The sequence below is a fragment of the Notolabrus celidotus genome, chromosome 23 (assembly GCF_009762535.1).
Source record: "Notolabrus celidotus isolate fNotCel1 chromosome 23, fNotCel1.pri, whole genome shotgun sequence".
Lineage (NCBI taxonomy): Eukaryota > Metazoa > Chordata > Actinopteri > Labriformes > Labridae > Notolabrus > Notolabrus celidotus.
The window spans coordinates 10,862,541-10,888,326 of record NC_048294.1 but is presented as its reverse complement, the minus strand read 5'-3'; the positions used below and the strand labels follow the sequence as shown (position 1 = coordinate 10,888,326).

General features: G+C 40.1%; 2 protein-coding genes across 3 annotated transcripts; one reads left to right on the top strand and one right to left on the bottom strand.

Annotated features, from left to right (window-relative positions):
- Positions 1-4,795: 4,795 nt before the first annotated feature.
- On the bottom strand, positions 4,796-24,801 carry dthd1 (death domain containing 1). The gene is made up of 11 exons (XM_034676157.1): positions 24,692-24,801; positions 24,135-24,577; positions 20,671-21,196; positions 20,258-20,588; positions 19,437-19,616; positions 17,649-17,911; positions 14,947-15,102; positions 8,428-8,717; positions 5,864-6,099; positions 5,706-5,763; positions 4,796-5,617 (listed from the first exon to the last, which is right to left on the bottom strand). The coding sequence occupies exons 2-11, from the start codon at positions 24,538-24,540 to the stop codon at positions 5,271-5,273; spliced, it is 2,793 nt and encodes a 930-aa protein (XP_034532048.1). The 5' UTR covers positions 24,541-24,577; positions 24,692-24,801; the 3' UTR covers positions 4,796-5,270.
- On the top strand, positions 8,342-14,333 carry LOC117807103. 2 transcript variants are annotated; one of them, XM_034676161.1, is made up of 8 exons: positions 8,342-8,730; positions 9,218-9,284; positions 11,850-11,925; positions 12,030-12,198; positions 12,411-12,460; positions 12,589-12,714; positions 13,821-13,980; positions 14,066-14,333. In XM_034676161.1, exons 3-8 carry the CDS (start codon positions 11,891-11,893, stop codon positions 14,246-14,248), a joined length of 723 nt encoding a protein of 240 aa, XP_034532052.1. In that variant the 5' UTR covers positions 8,342-8,730; positions 9,218-9,284; positions 11,850-11,890; the 3' UTR covers positions 14,249-14,333. The 2 variants fall into 2 exon arrangements, with proteins under 2 accessions (XP_034532052.1, XP_034532051.1); XM_034676160.1 differs by having other exon boundaries at positions 8,342-9,284.
- Positions 24,802-25,786: the final 985 nt, after the last annotated feature.

Genomic DNA, 25,786 nt, shown 5'->3' with positions numbered 1-25,786 from the left:
AACTCCGAAGTGATTTATACTAAAAAGTAGTGTGTTAGCTCACAGTTTAACTCAAGCAAGCAACCAAGCTAGCTAGTATTCCAAGTCTGCTGATATACAATATGTATATTTTTAGTGCAGAAGTCATTTCCTAAATCAAAATAAATGAATTTAAAGACGTAAGACGGATATTTTTTTTTACTTTCTTGTGTTTTTTTCAGCTGTTTTTCAGTAGTTGATTATCTTATGCCAAAAGAAGCACCACTAACTCATTTCCTTAACTCTTATTAACACTCCAAACATGAAAGCCAACAGTTAATATGCATCCAGCGTACAATAATTCTGACACTGGGCATTGGATTAGAGTCCCATTATCAGAGTGTTTTCTCTGTCCAGAGTTTTCCTGGTGGGTCTTAAATATCTGGCTCTTTATAGCTGCTAAATGCTCGCCTGATAATCAGCTAGTTGTTAACCGTGTTGGCTTATTTTTTTCTGTTGAGCAATTAGTAGAAAGTCATTTTTAGAGCTTTATCTGAAGAAATAGCTGTCTGCTGTGTCTAAAGGTCACTCTATGTGTGCAAGTGGACATAGTACAATTTTAGGAATGAGCTCCACAGCTTATAAAACGAGTTGGGGGATAATTCCCTCTAGGTTTTATAATAACTACCTTTTCACTTGCGACGAGAACTCAGGCCCTTTCAGGACAGGGACATCCAGCCCAGCTGCCCTGTCTGCCGCTGAAATGAGGAGCAAATGAAGAGTTTGTCACGGACCACTGAACAGCACACCTGAGAGGTTTCCCTCACTCTTTCTATCTCCTACCCATTCATGTACACACACACACACACAGACACACACACACACACACACACACGCACCTATTCAGGACTCGAGTCAGAGAGACACCCCTGAGATTTGATCCATCCGTGTTTTTGTCTGAATGGGCTGGCACACAGGAGCTGTCTCAATTTTTCACTCATCACAGGGTTCAACTCCACACAGTGACCTGGGCACCCAGGGGACCTTTGGGTGTTGTAACACTTGTACTTCCTAGATGCCTTTTAATAATGTACGTCCTATCTGATTTAAAACAGATTTGTTGACAAGAGGAGTGAGCACTATGTCTTTATATAAACATTTGGAACATGGTACCACATGGACTGCTCTTCTTTTGACGTCTTTGCATGTTGCCTGCTAGCTTAAAGCGCAGGAAACAAAGGGACGTTAATACTCATTACCATTAAATAAACTGGCGAAACCATTCATTACAGTACAACCAAGTGTATTTAAACCTCATTTTATGTTGTGTTTTTTTTCATGCAGTGGGAGCTTGGGGTGCTAGACTGACTTCCTGTTTTGTTCGCAGTCTGTCCGTACCTGGCTTACTGGCTGCTAGCTGCAGCTTCATGGTATGGTATTGAATTGTGGACCCCCTTTTGGACTATTCAATCACTAACAATGCAAAGATGTGTGTTGACTTAACCCTCCTGTTATGTTGCAGGTCAAATTGACCTATTTTAAAGCTCAAAAATCTGAAAAAGAAAATGTTAAAGTGTTTTTTCGCTATGAAACTTCTTCTGCTTGGCTTAATTAGCGTAAATAACATACAAAATGAAAATTCCGTGCCCAAGGACACTTTGCCATTTGACTGCAGGAGCTGTGATCGAAGAGAGACAAGCTGGCAGCTCTTAGAACAGTAAGGGACAAGTGGGTAGAGCCACTTCCACTCCTCTCTAACCCAGGCCCTAATGTCACAGTGGATGAAAGGCTAGAGGCAATCAGAGGTATGCCTTCAAAACCAGCTAAATACAGCATCAAAATCTGGGCAGCATGTGACAGAAGAGGTGTCTCAAGTTAAAAAAAATAGAATTTAAAAATTTAAAAATTTAAAATACAATAAACAAAAATCTAAGTCATGTTAAACTATTGTTTATATTTAGGTCTTCCCAATGTACATTAAAAAAAGTTTTAAAATGAATTTTCATGAAAAACGAGTGAGTTATCCTCATTGAACCATGATCTGTGAGAATTAAAGAACACCAATGCACTAAATATTGATTTAAATGGTTAATAATGGAGTCAATAGTAAGATAAAAAAGAAATGTGCATTGGGATTCTTTTTGGTTCGGACACTTTTGGATCATTAAACATGCCCTGGGTCAAGTTGACCCAGGAACATTATTGCTGTCCCTAAGAAACGAACATAACAGGAGGGTTAATATCATGTGAAGTCTGTTTTATACCTATCACATTGAGACTAAGGGATTTAAACCACTAAACATCAATCTATAGCTTACTGTTTTGTAGCACGCTAACTTCTAATCCTTAGGAAGATTAATCAGTGCTTAGATCTAAATTACATTAACTGCTTGAATGAATAAACAAGGCTAATTATCCCATCCATGTATCACATAATCAGCTGTAAAGCTAGCTTTGTGGAGAGATTGACATAGCTAATGTGGCCCTTCATTTTCTCCACTTTTATGCTAATAGCCAAGATAACAACCAATCTCAGGTTCTCATGTGGGAGAAAAAAAGGTCTGCTTTGCCTCCAGATGTAAACGCTAGTCTGATAACTTCTTGGGATAAGCTGTGGCAGTCCAAATGTTCGTACGTGCCTCTCAATCACACCGGGTCTGTCTTACCTTGACAGCTAAAAGAGGTCAAGTTGAGGCTGATCAAGACAGTTAAAAAAACAATAAACGTCAGAGAGCTCTGAAACAAAGAACGAGGATGATGAAATGAATGATGAAACACATGAGTTGTAATCGGAATCTGTCTACGCTGGCACTCTGTTGGAAATCCTCACCTCATCAGCCCTTTGTATCCTCCCCCACTGGACGACGGGCAGCCTCCCAGAGTGCCTTGCTGCGTGGCCTTTTCAATAATGTAGAAGAGGAGACAAAATGAGAGAGGAAACGATTTCCTGGCACTGTGGGAGCCCCCTCTGTGACATTTACCTCTAGCAAAGGCCCTCAACGTGTGTGTGCGTGCGTGTTTGATGGCCCTGTGCCACACTAATGATACCCCCCTCTGGCACACACACTTTGAGGCACAAAACTCTCCAGCTAGCGATGCCACATGTGTCCCTTGGATTCACACCGGAGGGAAAGAAAGGAGGAAAGTGGGGAGATAATAGCACAGAAGGATGTAAAGCAATTGGACAAAAAATATGAGAGAAAAACTCCCACTTAAGTGTGGAGCTACAGAATAATAGAAGGACAGAAAAGAGAAAAAGTGGCAAAGATCATCCTGTTTAATCCATCAGCTCCACCTGTTAGCGTTTCATACTTCATTAACTGTTCCCTCCCTCTATTTCCAGCACATGGTGGTCTCCCTTGTCTCCACAGGGAGTCTCCCACCCCCTACCTGCACACATGGCATCTATCATTACCCCCCTGCTTCAGCTCAGGGCCTGCAGAATGTCACACAGCTGGATAGTGGGGCTCTGAAGACAGATGAAAAAGAAAATCTCTGCTGAGTGTCGTTAAAAAGACAGCATACACTTGTGCGGCCCACTGTTTAGTTATAGAAGAGATTCATCACAGTCCTACTTAAACCAAGGTCAACTGTTATGCTGACGACATAGTGGAGAGACTAAGCTTATCACAAGCACCAGTTAACATCAGCAGCCCCTTTGACTGTACATAAAGATGGGCAATGCATCTCCACCTCATGTAATGGTATAAAAGTGATGCCAAATTGGGCGCTCGTGGCCTAGCGGTCTAAGCGCCCCACGAGGCTGTAGTCCTCGATGCAGAGGTCGCCGGTCTGAGTCCTGGCCGGTTAACCATTTGCTACATGTCTTCCCCCTACTCTCTACCAAGCGGTCTGGTATGGATCAGTACAGTTTGGTACGGGTCGGATCGGTAAAGCCTGATCCTGTTTGGGTTTCCACAGCCAACCGTGCCCTACTTGGTGGGTGGCGTGTAAGCCGGATGCCGATAGCCACGTCAGCTACGTAATAGCGTGACGTCATGGCAGCGTGACAGTGTACCCTGCTAATAAATGCAACGAAGAAGAAAAATGCGAGTGGCCTAGCGGTCTAAGCGCCCCACATACCGAGGCTACAGTCCTCATCGCAGGGGTCACCAGTTCGATTCCCGGCCGGTCGACCATTTCCTGCATGTCTTCCCCTGCTTGCTACTCCCCACATTTCCTTTCTCTCTTCAGCTGTCCTATCGAATAAAGGCAAAAAGGCCAAAAACATAACTTTAAAAAAAATTATAATAAAAAAATAAAAATTAAGCCCAAGGCACTTTAAGGAGGGTTAGCAGTAATGTCTGGCATACCAGATCCAGTTCCCACCACCCGTCATACCTCTGTATGCTAAACACAACCCATATAGCATTTCCACTTTCAGCTGACTCAAGGAACAGTTTATGCAAGCTCCAGGTAGTGACAACATCAATACTACCTACCCTTCTGCATGACCCCTAATGGCCCCCACTACCAAAAACTATTTAACATTTTGCACACATTAAATTTGCACATACACCTGCATTTTATTTCAAAGTTATGCCTCTTAAAAACATTAAGAACACAAATGATTTATAGACAGAGACATAAATGAACCTCATAATGCTGAGATCCAATCCTAAGCTATCAAATCATCCACACGCTGTCTGGTTTTTAAAATGACTCAGTGTCAGGGAGCTGAAAAGAGGTCACAGCTCAGTGTCAGCGTCTGTTTACACAAAGAGGAGAGATGGCTGACTGGTCTCGTAAATCACCTGCCTGTCTGTGGAAATAAACAACAATAAACAACAACATAAAGTCAGACTGTGATGACACTTTTAAAAATGAATACCTCCTAAAACTTTTGACGTTTATTGTAAAAATTACCTGAAGAAACCTACAAGGTTTAAAGTCATTTAGAGGCATTTTCACTACATAGAAGCACGTTTTGTATGACCAAGATTTTTTTTATATTATAACTAACGTCACATGAGGTAAAGTGTTGCTTTCAAATGACTTAACATATTTTTTCCAGTATTTTAACTTTGATTGTCTGAGAAATAAATGAAAGAAAACATGATAATTAAAGAAAATGCGTAATTCTTCATTTTTTTTCTTCTAGTTATTTTCTTTTAATTTTAAAAAAGGTTAATTTTAAGTCTCATGGCCCTTGAAAATTTTTAAATTGAGTGCCATGATTCAGATGTTAACGACTCAGTTCTGTAACAGAGCACTTAATCTCAAAGTCCAATGCTGACCCCTTGTGGATCAAACACAACACTACCAGCTGTTTTTATTTAACAGGCACACGTACTCTTAAATAAATACAGCAGTCAAAAAGGGGTGTTATTTCTACTTTTTAAGCTTCCTTGTTTCTGTAAACTTTGTCTGGAGGCTCCAGACTGTCTCAGCAGCAGCTCTCGGGCCAGGTCTGGCCTCCCACTTTTGGCTAAGCAGTGAGCCAGCTGAGAGGCCTTGGGTTGGTGCGTGGCAGCGGGCAGCCCTCTCCTCCACATGGCGAGGACGTGAAAGGCTTGGCTGGACAGACTGTCCCCGGCCCGGAGCTTCACCAGCTGGGCAGCGCTACGACGGAGACGCAGGGAGAGCACCAGAAGAGCGACTTCCTCCTCTGACAGCTCCCCCGAGAGCCAGAGAAGAAGAGAGTCTGACAGGGAGTCTGCTGAGGGGCGACAGGAAAAGGATGGAGGTAAGGTCGGGAAGTAACAACAGTGGTTGTTATACAATTTGAAGAAGAGCATATCACCCACCTGCCTCCTCACACAACTTCGCCCTAGCCATGATTGGCCGATTGATGGTTCTAACTTTCTGGAATAAAACAGAATGAAACATTAGTAAACTGCTTAGTTGTGAAGAACAAATTTAAACTCAGAGTGTTATGCAGTATTTTCTGCGAATGCTTCAGCACCTTGGGTAAAGTCAAAGACAGCTTACAGATGGGCTCTCCCAGGACCTTTGTGTCAATCTGGACCGGTTTGTCTCCCTGCCACTCCAGCTGACCTCTGGTGACTTTATAAAACACAGCTGTGCCTTTATAGTGAGGGGAGCTGTAGTTCCCAAACTGGTCCACTTCAGTCAGATGAAGCAAGAGGTGATTCTTCTGCTGACTGTGGAAGGTGAGTCGCTGCTGGTGTTTTTGAGTTCCTATAATGAAACAAACTCATATAAAATACTTTGTCTGTGGTTAACCCACATTTTCAACATTTCTAAACTTTAGAATTTAGTCAGTATACGCTGGTAAACAAAACCATCATTATACTGGAAAAGTATGGCACAGTATTCCCCCAGCTGCCTGTGCAAACAGATTTTTACTTCATTATATGGTCTGTTGAATCCACTTTTGTGGCGTCAAGCAGCAGGAAGAAAAACATGTTTTGACTTACAGTATTCAACATTCGTACTTCCCCAAAAAGCTGCACCAATAGTTGTATTATTTTTTGTTGGGAAACTAACTTAAAGCTGACTTTATGTGTATTTATTGTCAATCTTAGAGTTTACATTTATCAGGAAAGTTAAAAGGGTTGAACTAGCTGATAAAGGTTCAGTTGAAACAGAGTGACACAGACATGTAACTCTTGTGTTCACGAAAACTTTGCAAGTATGAACTTAATATGAGAACCATTCATCTTAAAATATATATGTTTGGTCATTGTCAAGCATAATTTACGCCGTTTTTGTTTTTACCCACATTTATTGCTCTAATAAGAGCCCCTTTGTAGTAACTCCAGTAACAGTATTTAAAGGCCTTATGAGGAGTTTTTCACCAGCTGAGAAACAGACTGAAACCGACACTGATGCCTCTTTATGACCTTCAAAAGCAAACAAGACCATGAACAACAACACTGATACCTTCTCTGTTGTCATTTTGAATGCCTTAAACCACTCAGAGGGGGTAGGTGTCAGACCACATGATTGACATTTGTCCTTAGGAACACCCTTTTCTGGCTGTTTTCATGGCAAATAATCACATTGAGTGATTCATATGGCTGTTAAAAGACAGCAGGGTGAGGTTTTTGTTGAAAACACTACCTTTGCATGTACAGAAAAAGAGAAAAGAGGTATCACTTTGTCCACAAGGGGGCACCAAAATTAATATAAATCAAAAGTTCCTCACAGCAGCTTTAACAGTGGCAGTATTTTTTATGCTAGCACATGGTAGGGATGTATGGATATATCGCAAATCAGTAAAAAATCAATACCAATAAGGGTGGATTAAAATCAATTCAACACATTCACATTTTTTTAATGATTAAACTATAATTGATCGTTAACATGTCCAAAGATTGATCCAGGAGAATACTTGAAATTTACAGTACATCCCTAATTTAAAGAGATTTACCTTATTTGTTTTAAAATTTAATACTTTCATTTGGGAATCGTTACTTTCCATTTCTCTATAATTGTTCTGAAATTTTCCAACAAGGTATTTTTGTGCGGCCATTTTTAGTTTTCTTGCAAGGTACTGAAAAAAAGTGTGCAGTGGTTTTATTTGAGTTACAACACACCTTCAAAAATGAAAAAGGATTACTTTGTTTACAAAGAAATATAAGAGAAAAAATATTTATTGCAACTGTCCATATCTGAGAATTGAAATAAAATAAGTTATTTCAATTTTGAGTTCAATCCAGTTTTCTTGAAAATCGTTAGAGAATCGTGAGTGAATCATATCGTAAACCAAAAATCGGGATTCGAATCGAATCGTGGGTTGAGTGTATCCTTACATCCCTAGCACATGGTAATGTTTTACTGTTGTTAACGATTTCATTAAGAGCTCCTTTGTTGCTAATTCTTCTTAGAGGGAAGCTGAAGTTAATAGTACTATTTATGCTAGCATGCTAACAATTGAAAATTAGCATATTGTACACTATATGTCTGTAGAAGTACAGTTGAATTAATGTTCTTTGTCCAGGTAGTAACCAAAGTTAGAGGTTAGAACATTTTGTAAGCAGTTAGAAGCAGAAAGTAGCATATTTAAGCTAGCTTTACTTTTTTATTTGTTTGTTTTTTTGGGGGGGTGGGGCTTTTTTTGCCTTTATTGATAGGACAGCTGAAGAGAGAGAGGAAATGTGGGGAGTAGAGAGTGGGGGAAGACATGCAGCAAATGGACGACCGGGCAACCTCTGCGACGAGGACTAAAGCCTCTATATGTGGGACGCTTAGACCGCTAGGCCACCAGCGCCCCCTAGCTTTACTTTTGAGACCATGTGGTAGAGTTAGCTTGGAAGCTAATTTTCTCTTGAATCAAAGTACAAGTTAAACAAAAACTTTGACTTGTTATGCTTTCATAAGAATTGAGATAGTGATCAAAGTTATTATCTTGGTGCTTTGATAGGATATAAGACCGAACAGAACTGGCGAGGATCGAGGATGAAGGATGGAAAGTTAGTGCTTTTTTTTTTGCTGATGTGTTGGCAGCTTTTCAGACGGTATCGCACTTTTTCAAAAAGTCACGAGTTCAACCTCATACCCTACCTTTGGAGGTGATGTTGCCACTAAAACTGAGCAGAAGCTGGTCTCCTTCACACATGCAGCTCTCAGAAGAAACCTCTGGCAGGCTGCTGTAGCCCTGGGCTTTGAGTTTTGACAGCTCCCAGTTGAGGTCTCTGCTGGGCAGGGCAGCGACCAGGACTGTGTGGGGCTCGTCCAGTTTACGCTGCAGGATGATGGTGACTGTGTGGCAGCAGACCGACTCCTCCAGTTCCTCTGCCAGGGAGATGAGGTGACAGGGCTGCAGCTGAGAGAGGAGGCGAACCACCAGCAGTCTGAGGAGAGGAGGTAGAAAGAAGAAAAATTAAGAAGTGAAGCTCAGAGTAGAGATTAGATAGCTGCTGAATAGAGGGAAGAGATGAGTCTGTTATCTTTGGCTTGAGTACAGACTTAATACACTTAAAGACAGAATGAAGACTTCATATTACCTACTGTACATAGATTATTCTCTGGGGAAGCTGTTTTAGATAAGACAGAACTATTACCACTGAAAGAAATAACCAGAATCCATGCTTATTAAAGGAGCAGTGCACAATCTATGACTATGGCCAATATTCTTATTTAAGTTGGTCATAAAAACAAAGGAAAGCAGATTTTCTTTCATTGCCTCAGATGTCTTCAGAGAACGATTTAACAATACTAAAGCCTGGAATTCAAAGCATTTCAGCCCCCCTTTATCCAACCTTACTGCCTGTCTTAAACCCCTTATGTAAAGACAAGCCTACTTTAAGTCGGGTTAGTAGTAGTGTTTCACGTTTCTTTTCTCATCATTGAGTGTAAGAGTGGACTGAACATGAAGAAAGGCTTAAAACCAAGGAGGGAAGAAAGAGTAGGCGCATGAGGTGAGTACAAAAAAAATCTGTCTTTTCTGTGTATTTGATTCTCGATATAACAAGAAAACCAGACAGTCAAAGAAACGATGATAACTACGTCAAAAGCTTTTGTTCCTCCAATAATGAGCTTAGCTTTATTTAAGCTAAGTTCAAAGCAAAAAAAAAACACTGTTGCTTACTGAATTTAGCTGAACCATTTAGCTAACTTTTAAAATGATAGACTTCATGCTGTGTGAAGTACTGCTATGTGTCAGTTCATACAACTGTTGGTCTTGAATACATACAACGAATTGGCCTTGTCTGTGTTTTTTTGTTGTAGTTATTAAGTTTCAGATGAAAATAAGCTTTGAGCTAACTCTGGTACAAAACATGGAGTGGAAACCTTTCTGTAACACCATATCTTACATGTTGATTCAGAAAAGATAAAATCAAATGATGCTGTGAAATATTTGAGGTTTTGCCTTTTTTGAAGAATGTAAGAAGCATTTTTTTTGCTAGAAATTTGGTTTCTACAACAAAGGATTAGAGCCACATTAAGGAAGAAGAAAAAATGAGATATTGAGAATTAGTCTGATAAATATGAGAATTATGTTGTAATTTTATGAGAATATAGTCACAAGTTCGAAAAAGTAATTTAATGAGTTTCAATGAGATGTAATGAGTTGTTTATGAACATTAAAGGTGACATATCATGCAAAATTGACTTTTTAATGGTTCTCTACCTGAAATATGTGTCCCTAGCATGTCTACAGACCCCCCGAGAATGAAAAAAATCCATTCTGCCCCTGTTTTGATTTCTCCACCTTTCTGTAAATGTGTGTGAAACGAGCCGTTTCAGACTTCCGTGTTTTTGTTACGTAACAACAATAGCTACATTGATTCGTACACAGCTACATGTTAGTAGCTGTGTACCAAGACACACGTCGACATACTGATAAATTAAACAACAAGAAACACTAAATCTGTGACCAATCCTTCAGAAAGGTCCTGCTACAGGCGCCTCTCCATCAGGATCAGATTCTGGATCAGATTCAGAGGGTTGAAGTAACGCGATCTATGAGCAGCCGTGTATATTCAGCCAACATGTAAACATTAGATCAACGTGCTGGACAGCCGAGGAACATCCACTTCCTGAGGGGGCGTGGTCAGAGGGAAAACAGTGTTCTGATGAGGACTGAAGAAGAGGGATTTTCAGGCAGACCAAAATCTGATTTCAAAGTGTTTTTTTGAGCATAAACTTTAAAGACATGTTTTGGGGACCTCTTAGACCAATATATATTGATGAAAAAAGTGTGATATGTCACCTTTAAGTCATACAATTATAGTAATAATAATAATAATAATAATAATAATAATAATAATAATAATACATGTTTTTTAAAAGCACCTTTCTTAACACTCAAGGCTACTTTACAGAAAGATTAAAACACAATAAGATAAAAAAAATTACATGATAAAATCAATAAAAACAACAAGCAAAGTAACACCAAGTTAAAAATGAAGCAGTGGAAATTAAACAGAGAATGCAGACTGAAACAGATGGGGTTTGAGTTTTGATTTGAAGAGGGGTAGTGAGTCTGTGTTTCTGATGTCTGGTGGGAGTGAGTTCCAGGGTATGGGAGCAGAGCTTTCAGTCGCTCTGCTCCCATACCCTGGAACTCACTCCCACCAGACATCAGAAACACAGACTCACTACCCCTCTTCAAATCAAAACTCAAACCCCATCTGTTTCAGAACTCAAACCCCATCTGTTTCAGTCTGCATTCTCTGGTGCTCCCATGGTGCTGAGATGGGTAGGGGCACAAAGAGGTGGAGGGAGGAGGAAGACCTGAGGGAGCGAGGGGGGGATCAATTTGTCATGTCTACCAAGTACTGTTGCCTTTTCGAATCAAGCTTCAAATCAAGTCGTTAAAATATGAATATAAAGTCATAACGTTACAAGAATAAAGTCACTAACTTATGCGAATAAATGTGCAATATTATGAAACTAAAGTAGTTGTTTTGGTCTAAGGTTAGCCCATATGATATTTGTGGGGAATTTTGAGTTGCATAGCTTTAAATAATAACGAAAAATAACGAAAAAAACGACCTTTTGGCGCATAGTACCACAATGTTGTAAGTAACAGGACTCTTGAATGATTTTGCAAGCCTATACTGAAGCCTATACTAAAGTATAACTTCCTTCCCTCCTCCCTTCCTTCATCTTCCTCAATTAAGTACAAGTGGCTGGCTGCTCTTCCAATGATCCCCTCCAAAATAACAGAGAGGCTAACCACCATAGACTGAAATAACAACATAGTTCTAATAACATTACGACTTGATTCATGTAAAATTACGACTTCATTCTCAAAAATTTAGGATTTTTACTCTTGTAATATTACAACTTCTGGACTATTTACAATTTTGACTTGAAATCTCACAGTTTTCCTCTTCAATGTGGCCCTTATGTGTCCAAGGTGTTAGTTCTTTTAGTTTAATTAAGGTAGACAAATTAGCTAGAAAAGTAACCTCAAATTTTCAAAGATATGTATTGTGAATATCTAAAACATGTTTCCTCTTTGTCTGTCTCCACAGCCAGAGTTGTTCCTTTGTGTCTTTGCACATCAAACTTTTTCATGTTTAAGTTTCCACCAGAGCTCATCGCCCAAAAGTAAGAATGAATGGAGTTTCAGATGACTTCAAAAATTAACAGTTGAACTCAATTTTTCACATTACATCACTAAATAGTCAGTTTCTGTCTTCCTATGCGACAAGGGGCAATGTCTTCAACTTCCTCTATGTGGTGGGAGGACTGCTGATGTCGGCAGCTACTGGTAGTCAGTGTGTGGATGTGGTTGTGAGGACGGCTCAGAGCCCTGCTATGCTGCTATGCCTTAAAAACACACTCATAAGCCTTGTAGGCTTCGGATGCCAAATACAAGCTGTGAGAAAACAAAATCACAAAACACACTTTGATTCAAATTACAGCTTTTCTTAAATTTAACAAGTCTCCTATTTGGTTGTTTTTTTTCTGCTAAATGATTACACATTTCCTGGAATTGTACTTACCATTAAGTCTTTTAACATGGGTAGAATTTTTAGTTTTAGATCTTATCACTGTTATTTTTAACTAATGTATTTTTTTCTCTTTTGCAGGCCAAGTCTGCTTCAAAACTGAAACTAAAAAGGCTGTATTTCTCTGAAAGGTGTTTAAGAGAGTTTCATTCTCATTGCCATAATATTCATTAAACATATATATTATTATAACTTTTTTTTGCAAATAACAACCCTGCCCACATCACATATGCTTAACATTCCTCTGTGTGTGTTCCAGTTTCAGCATCCTATTTGAAATGACAAAAACACTGCAAGGAACTTCTGATTTAAAGTTTTTAAGCTTGATCCCTGAGAAGCAAATTAACCTGGAGTCAACTTCTGCAAATTGTATCTCAGCAAAAAGGTACATCATCAAAAACTGTTTCAGTTTCAAGTCATTTAAAGCTAGGGTTGGTAGTCTCGGAAAACCAGCATGAATTTGAATGTAGCTTTTCCTCAGGACTCCGTCTAACCCCTCCCCTCCTCCCTCGGAGCTCCTCCAAAACGACGCCCCCCCGCTCACATCCACGAGCGCCGCTGATTCTCGACCATATGATCGTGACTGATTCAAAACCGGTCCTCACCAAAACATTCTCATAGTGAAAGTTAAAAACACAAACAAACATGGCTGCTGTTAGTACTCACAACTATCATGCTAGCATTATCCAGTTGTACCAGTGACACGATATCAGGAGAAAAGTTATAACACATATATAATACTGTAACAGCTCTACTGTTTGTTAAACGTGTTCAGTGTAGATGTTCTTAATTCCTACAGTGTTGACGGTCAGTGAAGGCATCAGGAGAGGTGTTGAGTGTGTGAGTGGGAGAGAGGAGAGTTTTCATTCATTCAAACATTGATTGTTGTTTTGTTGGTTGGCGTGATCACGGCCGACAGTGACCGGTTATTAAAGATCAACGTGTTAACCAATCGGCTCGTCATCCCTACAGCGTCTGGACGGACGCTACAATAAATATATATTTTCTGTAGGACTTACTGAGCGTCATTAATTATTCTGCTTGTTGGTGAGAGCTTTTTAGACTCTGATCCGGACTACAGTCCTGAGCAAAGCACCTCATCAGGTCAGAGGGGACAGGCCCGAGGACGAGCGAGAGGGTCAGTCAGTAGAGTCAGGGGAAGTAGAGGCAGGAGACGGGGACTCGGAGGAGTGCACGCCGGGGAAATGTACGCGCAGGAGGAGGGCAGAACGGCAGGACAGGATTTGATTGGTTTAAAATTTGGGGAGCCAAAAAACGGTGATTGGTTGGTGTTTTGCCAGGTTTACTCCGGCTGTGGATAGCAGTTTTTTTCCCACTCTTTTTTAAGAACACATCATGTAATGATTGCCATCAGGACATAAAGATCATTTTAACCAGTATCACAAAAAGTGTATCTAAATCTGATTACCAACCCCAGCTTTAATCCTTAAAAATCCTATTATAGTGTTCTTTACGTTGTTATGCTTTCAGAGGCAGATTTTTCTACATACTCATTTGTGGTGTGAAGAAACGGACCATTTTGATTCTGTGTATTGAGAGCAAAAGCAGAACTTTGAAAACCTTCAAACCAGCAAAGCAGCTACAGTGGCTGATTAACTTTGGCAGCAAAGCGCAAACAAGAGGAGATGTGGTAAGAGATCATTACGGATTATCATCACAATTAAACCCATGTTGGATTATACTGATTGGTCTTCTTTTGATACTTTATTTTTCAGATTTTTCTTCTACTGAGTGCACAAACTGAACCAATCAACAGCAGATCTGACAACAACGACTCTTCAAGTCTGAACCTGTTTGCGTCTGTTCTGTTTGTCTACTTTCTTTGGATGTACTTGCCTCATGTTTCAGTTTTTGCTTTGATCTATTTAGGTTTGAAGGTACAACAAAGCATCCACTGAGTGCTGCACAAGCAGTGTTGCTCATAATAGATATTATTGATGTGTTTGGACACTTAGGAAGCTCATTAGAATGGCAACCCGGTGTCACAACGTATACAAATTTAGAATTGTCCTTGCTATCTTTGAAACTCTATTTTTCTTGATAAAGTATTCAATACCTCAAACAGTTTCATCTTATGTCAATTCTTAGAGAAATAATGACTCAGCATTCAGTTTTCTGAGAAAACATTCAGTGATTCAACTCTAAAATTAGGACATTTTTCTCTGTATCCAACCTGGAGGAACTCATCCAGGCTTTCTTATTAGATCTATATTAGTTCCTAACATTATGACCCAATCCTCTTATTGCAGCCCCAACTGGTCTAGACCATTTCAGCAAGGCTCCTCACAAATAAGATAACTATATTACCTTTACTCTTACCTCCCAGCAGTGGCTCCTTGTAAGCTTTAGAACTAGATCTACCATTGTTAAATGTATTGTGGTGTCTTGGCACTACATATGTTCTGTATATCTGACCTGTTGTCATAAAACAGCAATAAATCCTGAAGTACTTTAGTCTACCTCTGAGACATCTGATACTGTCTTTGGTAATCTTTCATTCTTTGTCTTTTTTTCAAAACTTAATCACACTTGTCATTATAGATTTTAATACTGTGATTATATATAGTCTAAATTAAGAAGACACTGTGTTACAAACTTGTCGAAGTTCTCCATTAGCTCAAACGACACCAGTCCGTTCTGCTGGTTCCTGACCGGGACTTTGTCCAGGACACTCCACTGTTTGTCTCTTGAACCCAGAACAACCAGCGGCTCATCCGACATCTCCTTAGACTTCACAGAGGCAGCCAGGATTCTTTCAAAAACAGGAAGAACAACATCTTTACAACAACACTCAAAGTCTACAGCTATGCTAGTGGCTATGCTAAGGCACGGCAGAAATTTGAGGCTAAATCCTAAATTCTAATGGTAACATGCTAACACATATACTTTTTTGACTGGCACCAAACTGGGGCACTGACTTGCTAACCTGCGGCTATACTAGCAGCTATGCTAAGGCAAATAGGAACTTAAATGCTAAATCAAAGCATCAGGTTTAATTCATGCTTTTATCACAATCCGCATTGATTACTGCAACTCCCTTTTTACTGGTTTGCCTAAAAAATCTATCAGAAAACTGCAGCTTGTCCATAATGCTGCTGCCAGAGTTTTAACAAGGAAAAAGAAAACTGATCACATAACCCCTCTTCTTAAAACTCTGCACTGGCCTCCCTGTTTCTTTTAGAATTGGTTTTAAAGTTATTTTACTTGTTTTTAAAGCTCTTAACAGCTCCTCCATACATCACTGATCTCCTGTCATTTTATGTTCCAACGCGATCACTGAGGTCCTTGAATGCATCCCTTTTAAATGTTCCTCATGTGTCTCACATGATAATCGGCCAGAGAGCTTTCTGTTTTTATGACCCTAAGCTCTGGAACTCTTTGCCTCTGGACATTAAAACGTTGAGCTCTCTGGGTGTTTTTAAAAGTAAACTTAAGATTTACCTTTTTAATCTAGCTTTTAATTTGGAGTAATTTATTTTTAGCCCTGGACTGTGTTATTATTATTTTTATTATTTTAACCATTATTATTTGAATCATTGCTTTAACATTTATTTATCTTATTTCATTATTTATCTATGCATTTCTTGTATTCATCTGATCTTGTTAACGCTACCTTATTTTTAACTTTTCTTTCCACTATTATTTATTTCATTAATTTTACTATGTTGATTTTATTTTATTTTAAAGTATTTTATTTATAATCATGCCTTTTATAATTTTACCATTGTTGTTGTTTTCTGTCTCTGTTATTCTGTTAAGCACTTTGGGCTGCATGTTTTTATGCATGAAAGGTGCTATATAAATAAAGTTGAGTTGAGAGGTTAGCAAGCTAAGACATTTTAAATTACATGCTAACATAAAAGTTCAGTTAATATTTTTAACCTACTAAAGAGCTGAGATTAGCTTGTTTGCTGGCAACATTTTGTTTAATTACAACTAAACGCATATATAGATGAAATTCCATCCTACGGTTGTACAGTATTTCCCAAAAACACAAATGTCAACTTCATGGTGGCGCTAAAGGCAAGTTAAGGAGTCACTGAAGATATGAGGAACCATGAATGTCTGTACATAATTTCATTGTAAAGTTGAAATGACAGTTGATAGTTAGCCTGGACAAACGCGGTGAACCTACTGACAAACCAAAATAGCAATTTTTAGCATTTTTGTAAGCAAGGCAGCAGATTAATTTTTTTAAAGTTGGCCATTACACATGAAGGAACATGCTTTCTTTTAAGTTATATTTTTGGGCATTCTGCCTTTAATCCATAGGACAGCTGAAGAGAGACAGGAAATGTGTGGGAGTAGAGAGTGGGGGAAGACGTGCAGGAAATGGTTGGGGCTGGGAATCAAACCAGCGACCCCTGTGACGTGGACTGTAGCCTCTGTATGTGGGGCGCTTAGACCGCCAAGCCACCAGAGTCCCAGGAATATGCTTTTTATTATTGAATGAAGTGTTGTCTCCGCCCCTCTCTCACCCCTCACACCACTGCTATCCTGGTTCACAGTCTCGTCACTTCCTGTATCGATTATTGTAACTCACTCCTCTTCGGTGTCCCTCACAAATCCCTCCATAAACTTCAACTGGTCCAAAACTCTGCAGCCTGCATCATCACCAGAACCCCATCCTTTCACCACATCACCCCTGTCCTCCAGCAGCTCCACTGGCTACCGGTCAAACTCAGAATCAATTTCAAAATCCTCCTGTACACATTTAAGGCCAACCACAACCTCTCCCCCCGTACCTGTCTGATCTCCTCCACATTGTCACCCCCTCTCACTCCCTCAGGTCCTCCTCCTCCCTCCACCTCTCTGTGCCCCCAGCCCGTCTCAGCACCATGGAGAGCAGAGCTTTCAGTCGCTCTGCTCCCCAACTCTGGAACTCATTCCCACCAGACATCCGAAACTCTGACTCACTACCCCTCTTCAAATCAAAACTCAAAACCCATCTGTTTCAAACTGCATTCCCTGCTTAATTTCCACTGCTTCATTTTAACTTGGTGTTACTTTGCTTGTTGTTTTTATTTCTTTTATCGTGTTGTTTTATTTATTGTGTTTTAATCTGTCTGTAAAGCGACCTTGAGTGTTTTGAAAGGCGCTTCTAAATAAAATGTATTATTATTATTATTATTATTATTATAGAATGCTTTGGGTTCCTTAAAAAACATACCCAGAGAAATTAATCAAATGGAGTCATTATTTAAAGCAACAGTTTGCATGCAGCTGTGATCTACACCCTGTAATTTCCTGAACTGACTCATATTTAGAATTCAGTTGAAATACAAACATTTGACTCACCTCCCTCTTTGGGAAGCAGGTTGATCCCATGTAGGAGAAGCACTAACAGGCCAAATTTGGTGATCTTGATCCTCCTCTTGAACTCTTCTGTGCCTCTTTTTCTCAGGGTTTGGAGGACAAGGAAGGTTGAACGTGAGGGGTCTTCTTAGAGGCAGTGAGGAGGGGTGGGTGAGGTAGAGTAGTGGACTCGTAGACACTACAGAGTGAAAGACATCACTTCTGGACTTGACAGCAGCCAGAAGGACAGCGTCTATGGGCTGGATCTGAGGGAGGAGAGGAAACAGATGTTCTGAAAATGTGGGCAGAAGTTCAGGCTGAGATGCTGTGTGATAAAAAAAAAAAAATCCTATTTTTTCACACTTGTGTTTTGCCAAGAGCATGCTGCAAAACCAAAGAGACATGCAGGCAGGGAACTTGGTCTTCAACGTAAGATCAAACAACAACCTGCTGTGATGAAGTTAATTCACAGATGACTGAATTCAGAAAGTCAGTTCAAATATCGGCTGCAGCTGTTCATTCTGATACCTTGCGGCAAACATCTGTGAAATACCAAGCCTATGAATTATAATCAGTCTCCACTTGTGTTTATATGTCCTTCTTCCCCTTAACATATTTTGATTTTACAAAGATAGCTTTTATTGAAAGTAAACTTAAAGGGGACATATCACGCTTTTTTCATCAATATATATTGGTCTAAGAGGTCCCCAAAACATGTCTTTAAAGTTTATGCTCAAAAAAACACTTTGAAATCAGATTTTGGCATGCCTGAAAAGCCCTCTTCTTCAGTCCTCCTCAGAACACTCTGTTTTCCCTCTGACCACGCCCCCTCCGGAAGTGGATGTGCCTCGGCTCTCCAGCACGTTGATCTAATGTTTACATGTTGGCTGAATATACACGGCTGCTCAGAGATCGCGTTACTTCAACCCTCTGAATCTGATCCTGACGGAGAGACGCCTGTAGCAGGACCTTTCTGAACGATTGGACATAGATTTAGTGTTTCTTGTTGTTTTATTTATCAGTATGTAGACGTGTGTCTTGGTACACAGCTACGAACATGTAGCTATGTGGCTATGCTAACTAGCGCTAGCACTTATCCATGACAAATAAAAATCATCCACTAGATCTTCAAATCTGCAGACGTGGGGAGTAAAACCGACCTCTACCAGAAAGGCAGCAGGACCTTTCTGAAGGATTGGTCACAGATTCTGTGTTTCTTGTTGTTTTATTTGTCAGTATGTCGACGTGTGTCTTGGTACACAGCTACAGCTACAGCTACAGCTACAGCTATGAACATATAGCTATGTGGCTATGCTAATTAGCGCTAGCACTTATCCATGACAAATAAAAATCATCCACTAGATCTTCAAATCTGCAGACGTGGGGAGTAAAACCGACCTTTGTGTTTATTAAGACAGCCTACAACTAGCATGCCTCCCTCCTAAGCTCCTTGTTAGCACACATTTGTGCAGGTAATGAAAGACGGGGGAGGGATTCAGTATTATTTTATACAGTCTATGGGCTGAACAAGCTCCGAGCTCTGACTCCGTGACAGACCGGATATTGTTGTTACGTAACAAAAACACGGAAGTCTGAAACGTCTTGTTTCAGCACACATTTACAGAAAGGTGTAGAAATCAAAACAGGGCAGAATGGATTTTTTTCATTCTCGGGGGGGTTTGAGACATGCCAGGGACACATATTTCAGGTAAAGAACCATTAAAAAGTCAATTTTGCATGATATGTCACCTTTAAAGACAGGAATTAAGCATCAAATCTTGGTCTCCATACCATTGTTTGTGCCATTATTGGGGCAGTGAAGGACCCTGGGAGGTAGTTCAGACAGATTCGGTGGTCCATAGGAAGCTTGAGTGACACTCCCTTTGTTGGCACAGTGTAATTTTCTATTTTAAGACAGGAAACTACCGCAAACAGGCCCAGAGAGTACACCCTCACTTCTGCAAATGAGCCCTGAAACAGAAAAAAACATCAGAGAAATAATCATGTTTGGCCTTAGTGTTGAATCATGAATCATTTATAAATCTATATCTACGGTGGCCCTGAAGGACAAAACAAATTTACAAAAGATGAAACACAGGTCTTAGTCTCAAGACTGGTCTCGAGACCACTTATTTAAGTTCTCGGTCTTGTCTAGTTTGAATTATGTGCAGAAGGACTTGAAACTGACACATCTTGTAACTGGGGGAATTCAAGTCAGTCATAAAAGACAGAGAAACAGGCTCCATTGGATCTTGTGATTGCACTGTGTAATCATGTGAAACTGTGACTGTATTCTATTTGTGTTGTTGTGTGTGCTTGTTGTGTGTTGTAACCTATGTTGTGCTGCCGTCTTAGCCAGGTCGCTCTTGAAAAAGAGGTTTTAAATCTCAATGAGTCTTTTACCTGGTTAAATAAAGAAAGAAAGAAGAAGGCTGGTATTCTACCCCTGAATTTGCACACAGCTGTTGTGTTGATTACTCTGGGGCGCCATTTTGGTCAGCTCTTTAAAAGATTGATAACGAAACCTGGGATACTTCTTGGCTGAGATAAGGCTAACACAACAATCAGATTTTGACTCTATAAAATGTAAGGCAAACAAAAGAAGGCTTTACCCTTTGTCCTCCATATGTTCCCTCTGTCGTTACAGGAGTGACGTAGCTCACCCTCCTCTCCCCGTTGACCACTTTCACAGCAACATCCCTGTAGTTGCCGCGATAACGTGCACAGAAAGGTACGACCAAAGTCACAGGGAAGTGAAAGTGAGCACCATTCTGAACTTCAACCCTAATTACTCTGCTGACCAGCTCCTCTGAACCGGTCACCATCAGGCCGCTTAAGGCGTTGGCCACCTCACATCTTAGGAGCTCAGCCACACCCATAGGTGCTTTGATGAAGCATGCGTCTTGGACATCTGAATGGGTGTCCTCATGTTGACCGGTCAGCCTGAAATCATTGTAAATTGGTTAATGAACCCTTTAACCATGACGATATACAGATGAGGATTTGAAGTAGTTAAAATACTTACCCAACTGTGACCCATTTGTTGTTTGTCTCTTCTTTTCCCTTTTCTTTTACCATATTTAAATCATTCTTTGTCTCCTCCTGGAAATCAGTCTGACTATCTGCAGGCAAACAGTCCTCATTATAACTCCCTTGACTTTTGACAGCTTGTTCTCTATCTTTCTCTTCCTCTGTGTTGCAGTCAGACTTGTAGAACCTTTCATCTGTTTTTTCCACAGTGTCTGGCGATGGCTTTGTATTCCTTTGATCATCTCCAACTTCAATGTCTTGTTTTTGCCCAGAGTCAAATTCTAGAGCATCATGGGAGTAATTTTTGTCATCTTCAAGTTGCTCTGATCCTTGTGGACCTCTGGTCTCTTGAAATGCCGAATCCTCAGTGGAAGCTTTCTGGGAAGACAATATGAGAATTTCTTTGTCCAGCTTACTTGTGATTGAGTTAAGAATGTCCATAATCTTCTTTATGTCCTCCTCAACCCTCAGAAAACTATCAGTGAAGGTGTCTGAACTTAGAGGGACTTCACATTCTTGACCTGGAACAGATTTACAAAACATCAGCAAAAGTGTGTGTCAGGACATTGAATAAATCTTAAAACTCCTGTGAGGATATTTTATCATGTTATATTCGATCAATAGATTGATTTTGAAATGCGCGCTGATAACATCCACGATTTCCAAAAAGAATGTCCTATTTAGGTTTGTCAGATCTAAGGGTGAAGACGAGTCACTAGCATTTCTGGATCATGTTTATAAGTGGTTTCCACTTTGGTACAGTCGTATGATATAGTTTTAACCTGGGTTTGTGGATGCAAGTGTCAAACTGTGTTAAAAAAAATGGTTTTTGGAAGTGATCTTGAACTCATGCGGTGACTTCCACTTCAGAATCATGTTGGTTTTCAATGCACTGCCATTTGTGGGCTTAAAGACTCTTTGGTACAGAGTTATGATAAAGTTTTAACCTGGGATTGTTGATGCAAGTGACAGAAAGTGTTCAGAAAAAATGGTTTTTGGAAGGGATTTTGAGCTCATGCTGTGAATTCCACTGCAGAGTCATGCATGTTTTCAATGCAGTGCCACTCGAGGGCTTGAGGACTACGGTTATCAATATTGTTTTTTGGCCTTGCTCCTTTCTTACAGAGGTTTTTCCAGATTCTCTAAATCCTTTAAAGGTGACATATCATGCAAAATGGACTTTTTAATGGTTCTCTACCTGAAATATGTGTCCCTGGCATGTCTACGAACCCCCCGAGAATTAAAAAAATCCATTCTGCCCCTGTTCTGATTTCTCCACCTTTCTGTAAATGTGTGTGAAACGAGCCGTTTCAGACTTCCGTGTTTTTGTTACGTCACAACAATATCCGGTCTGTCACGGAGTCAGAGCTCGGAGCTTGTTCAGCCCATAGACTGTATAAAATAATACTGAATTCCCCCTCCGTGTTTCATTACCTGCACAAATGTGTGCTAACAAGGAGCTTAGGAGGGAGGCATGCTAGTTGTAGGCTGTCTTAATAAACACAAAGGTCGGTTTTACTCCCCACGTCTGCAGATTTGAAGATCTAGTGGATGATTTTTATTTGTCATCGAAAAGTGCTAGCGCTAATTAGCATAGCCACATAGCTACATGTTCATAGCTGTAGCTGTAGCTGTAGCTTTAGCTTTAGCTGTAGCTGTAGCTGTGTACCAAGACACACTGACAAATAAAACAACAAGAAACACTAAATCTGTGACCAATCCTTCAGAAAGGTCCTGCTGCCTTTCTGGTAGAGGTCGGTTTTACTCCCCAGGCCTGCAGATTTGAAGATCTAGTGGATGATTTTTATTTATCATGGATAAGTGCTAGCGCTAGTTAGCATAGCCACATAGCTACATGTTCGTAGCTGTGTATCAAGACACACGTCTACATACTGATTAATAAAACAACAAGAAACACTAAATCTGTGACCAATCGTTCAGAAAGGTCCTGCTACAGGCGCCTCTCCATCAGGATCAGATTCTGGATCAGATTCAGAGGGTTGAAGTAACGTGATCTCTGAGCAGCCGTGTATATTCAGCCAACATGTAAACATTAGATCAACGTGCCGGAGAGCCGACGCACATCCACCTCCTGAGGGGGCGTGGTCAGAGAGAAAACAGAGTGTTCTGAGGAGGACTGAGGAAGAGGGTTTTTCAGGCAGACCAAAATCTGATTTCAAAGTGTTTTTTTGAGCATAAACTTTAAAGACATGTTTTGGGGACCTCTTAGACCAATATATATTGATGAAAAAAGCGTGATATGTCACCTTTAATGATGTTATGCACTGTAGGTGACGAAGTCCCCCACATCTTTACAATTTGACACTAAGGAACATCATTTTGAAATTGATGAACTATCTGCAATGCCCTTTTTAAACCCAGTCATGTTACTTACCAATTGCAAGCAACCTTAAGTAACCTTAGTCTGAAGATGTTTACCCAGGTGTTGGTAGCATTATATTACTTTTGCAGTGTTTTATTGTCCCTGTCCCAACATTTTTCAAACATGTTACATGCATCAAACTTGAAATGAGCATATACATAAAACAAGAAATTGTAAGGGTCAATTTTTTTCCAATCTATCATAATCAATCTTAACAACACTTAACACGCTGACCCAAATTTGGGGGAATTGGGGTTGCATGCACTTAAAAATGTAGAGGAACTTTAAAGGTCTGTGTCTACTTTTTTTTTTAAAGGGAAATGACTCGGCAGCAGATTGTAAATAAGTACTGGAAACAAATGTGTGTACCTCTTTCAAGTGATAATGATCTTTGAGGTAATCTTCATTTACATGTTCACATTTTGTCTTCCATTGACACTTCAACTAACACCCTAACTCCCTCTTCTTGCTCTCAGTCATCACTCACTACATCAAGTCATGCTGATATGTGCTTTTAACTTCACACACTCTTAAACTGCTTTCAGCACTGAATCCAAAATTGATAGAAGCAGATTGGATGACACAAAAAAAATTGCAAAACCTACATTCTTAAGCATTCTTCAGAGTCATCCAAAAGGTTCACTCGTTTGCAATCTTTTATGGAAACCTCCACTGACACTTGACATTTTTTATAAATGTCTCAACAACAGCTATCAACTCGCTTTCCTTCCTCTGCTATTGATGGCCTGGAAAGTTAGGTCACACTTCAACACTTACGCTGCTTTAATATTAGCCCCTTTGACACTTGAGATGCTTTCAGTGTTTATGCTCAGCTGAAACTTGCACCACTTACTTTTCACCTTCCGCTGACTCTTAAATTTCTCACAGTCTATCAACTTTAACTCGCGCTTTCTCTTCATTTCCTGCTTGCAATAAACCAACACTTCAACTCCTTCAGATGAAGAGCGATTTTAACATTTAAGGCTACAGAGACACATTCTACATATTTTGACAGTTGCCTATAACTTTTCAGAGTTACCAAGAAAGACCTGCATCAATAACAAAAACGTACTAACCAGTAGAAGATGGCTGTAGCTCCTCACTGCCCCCTGGTGGAGGTTTGTTGAATATGTGGATGAATTCTCCCAAAACATCTCTCCATGCTGTCACTCTTTCTGAATGAAAAACACTCAGCTCCCTCAGCAATCCCACCACTTTTTTCTTGCACTCTTCCTCGTCCTGCTCTTCTTTTGGGGTTTTTGCTTGTTTTCCCTCATATTTCCCTCCTGGACTGTGCATCCTCTCTCCTCCTCCTCCTCCTCCTCTACCTGCTTCTTCTCCTGTGCTTTTTATTCCTCCCACTGTCTCATTATGATGATCTCTGCAGTGCCTGACAGCTTCTAGCCCCTGAAAAGTTTCAGTCAACATTTTCAGAAGAGTTTCCTCCTTCCTCCTGCCATGAAGAGAGTCAGCTTCATCCATCTGTGGATTTTGGTGCTGTTTTTTTATCCGTGCTGAGCTGAAAACACAAGAGAAAAGAGTCAGAAGAGTGCAATCTGGCCCGGTTTCAGTCCCTTAATTTGCTCCTTTAACTACATTTCGGTGAATAAAATCAAATAATCTCTAAAAATACCTTTAATTCTCTTGCGCACCTCCTTTTATTTTTGAAGCTGAACCCCCCTCGTCTTGCTTTGCTGTGTCCTTGGCATTGAAATTTGCTGTGTACAGCTTCCCCAGTTTAGGAGCCAATGCTGTATTTCTATGGCTGCCAGCAGTAAAACATGTTGCCAAGGCGACCCCTGGAGGCGTGGCGAGGAGGGACAAAAGAGGAAGACACAGGAAGATAGACAACTGTACTGTCACTCATTTTACTGCCTGTATGTCTGGACAGTTAAAGACATCAGCTTTAAAACATAACCCAGCCTGAATCATTTAACACATTTACCAAATAATGACCCCCTGCTCCACAATTTAATATAAAAAAACATGTTTGTCTTTTTTTTTGTGAAGGGAAATGTTGATTGAGGAGGTGGTTGTTGACTTACATTTTATAGGTTTCCTGAGGAATTTCTGGTTTTATAGTTTAAGACACCCATAGCAAAGGAAGCTCCTTCACTAGCACACACTGGCTTACAACAATAATACTATGGATAACACTCAGCATGGTGCCAATTTGGAGAAACCATCTGGATTTCTAATATAAGACTATTTCCTGTTGCAAATGGAGACAATAAAAACATACTTTAGCCACTAAAAGACTCTGACAAACAATTTGGTGCAAAAATACAACATAATTTTGTAGGTTTTCATGGCTTCAAAGTGGCCCAAAGCAGCCCTCTTCTTTAGAAGCATAATGTTAAAGGTAAGAGCCACCTGGCGTCAGGGGCATGTCAAGAACTTTTTGACCGGAATGGCCCAACTGAGGCTCTCACCTAGGTAGGGGTGGCCAGTGCATTTACTAATAAATAACATTTACCCCAAAAAACTTCTTAGCTTAATTATTTAAGGACTTACAAAAAATGTTTTTTCAAAGTCACATTTGAGTGCACTAATAAAGAAATCTACTGTCAGCCTTTTAACTCATCCCAAATGACAGATTTGAAAGTTACATTTTTTGGGGGGGGCTTTTGCCTTTATTGTATAGGACAGCTGAAGAGAGACAGGAAATATGGGGAGTGGAGAGCGGGGGAAAGACATGCAGGAGATAGTTGACCGACTGGGAATCGAA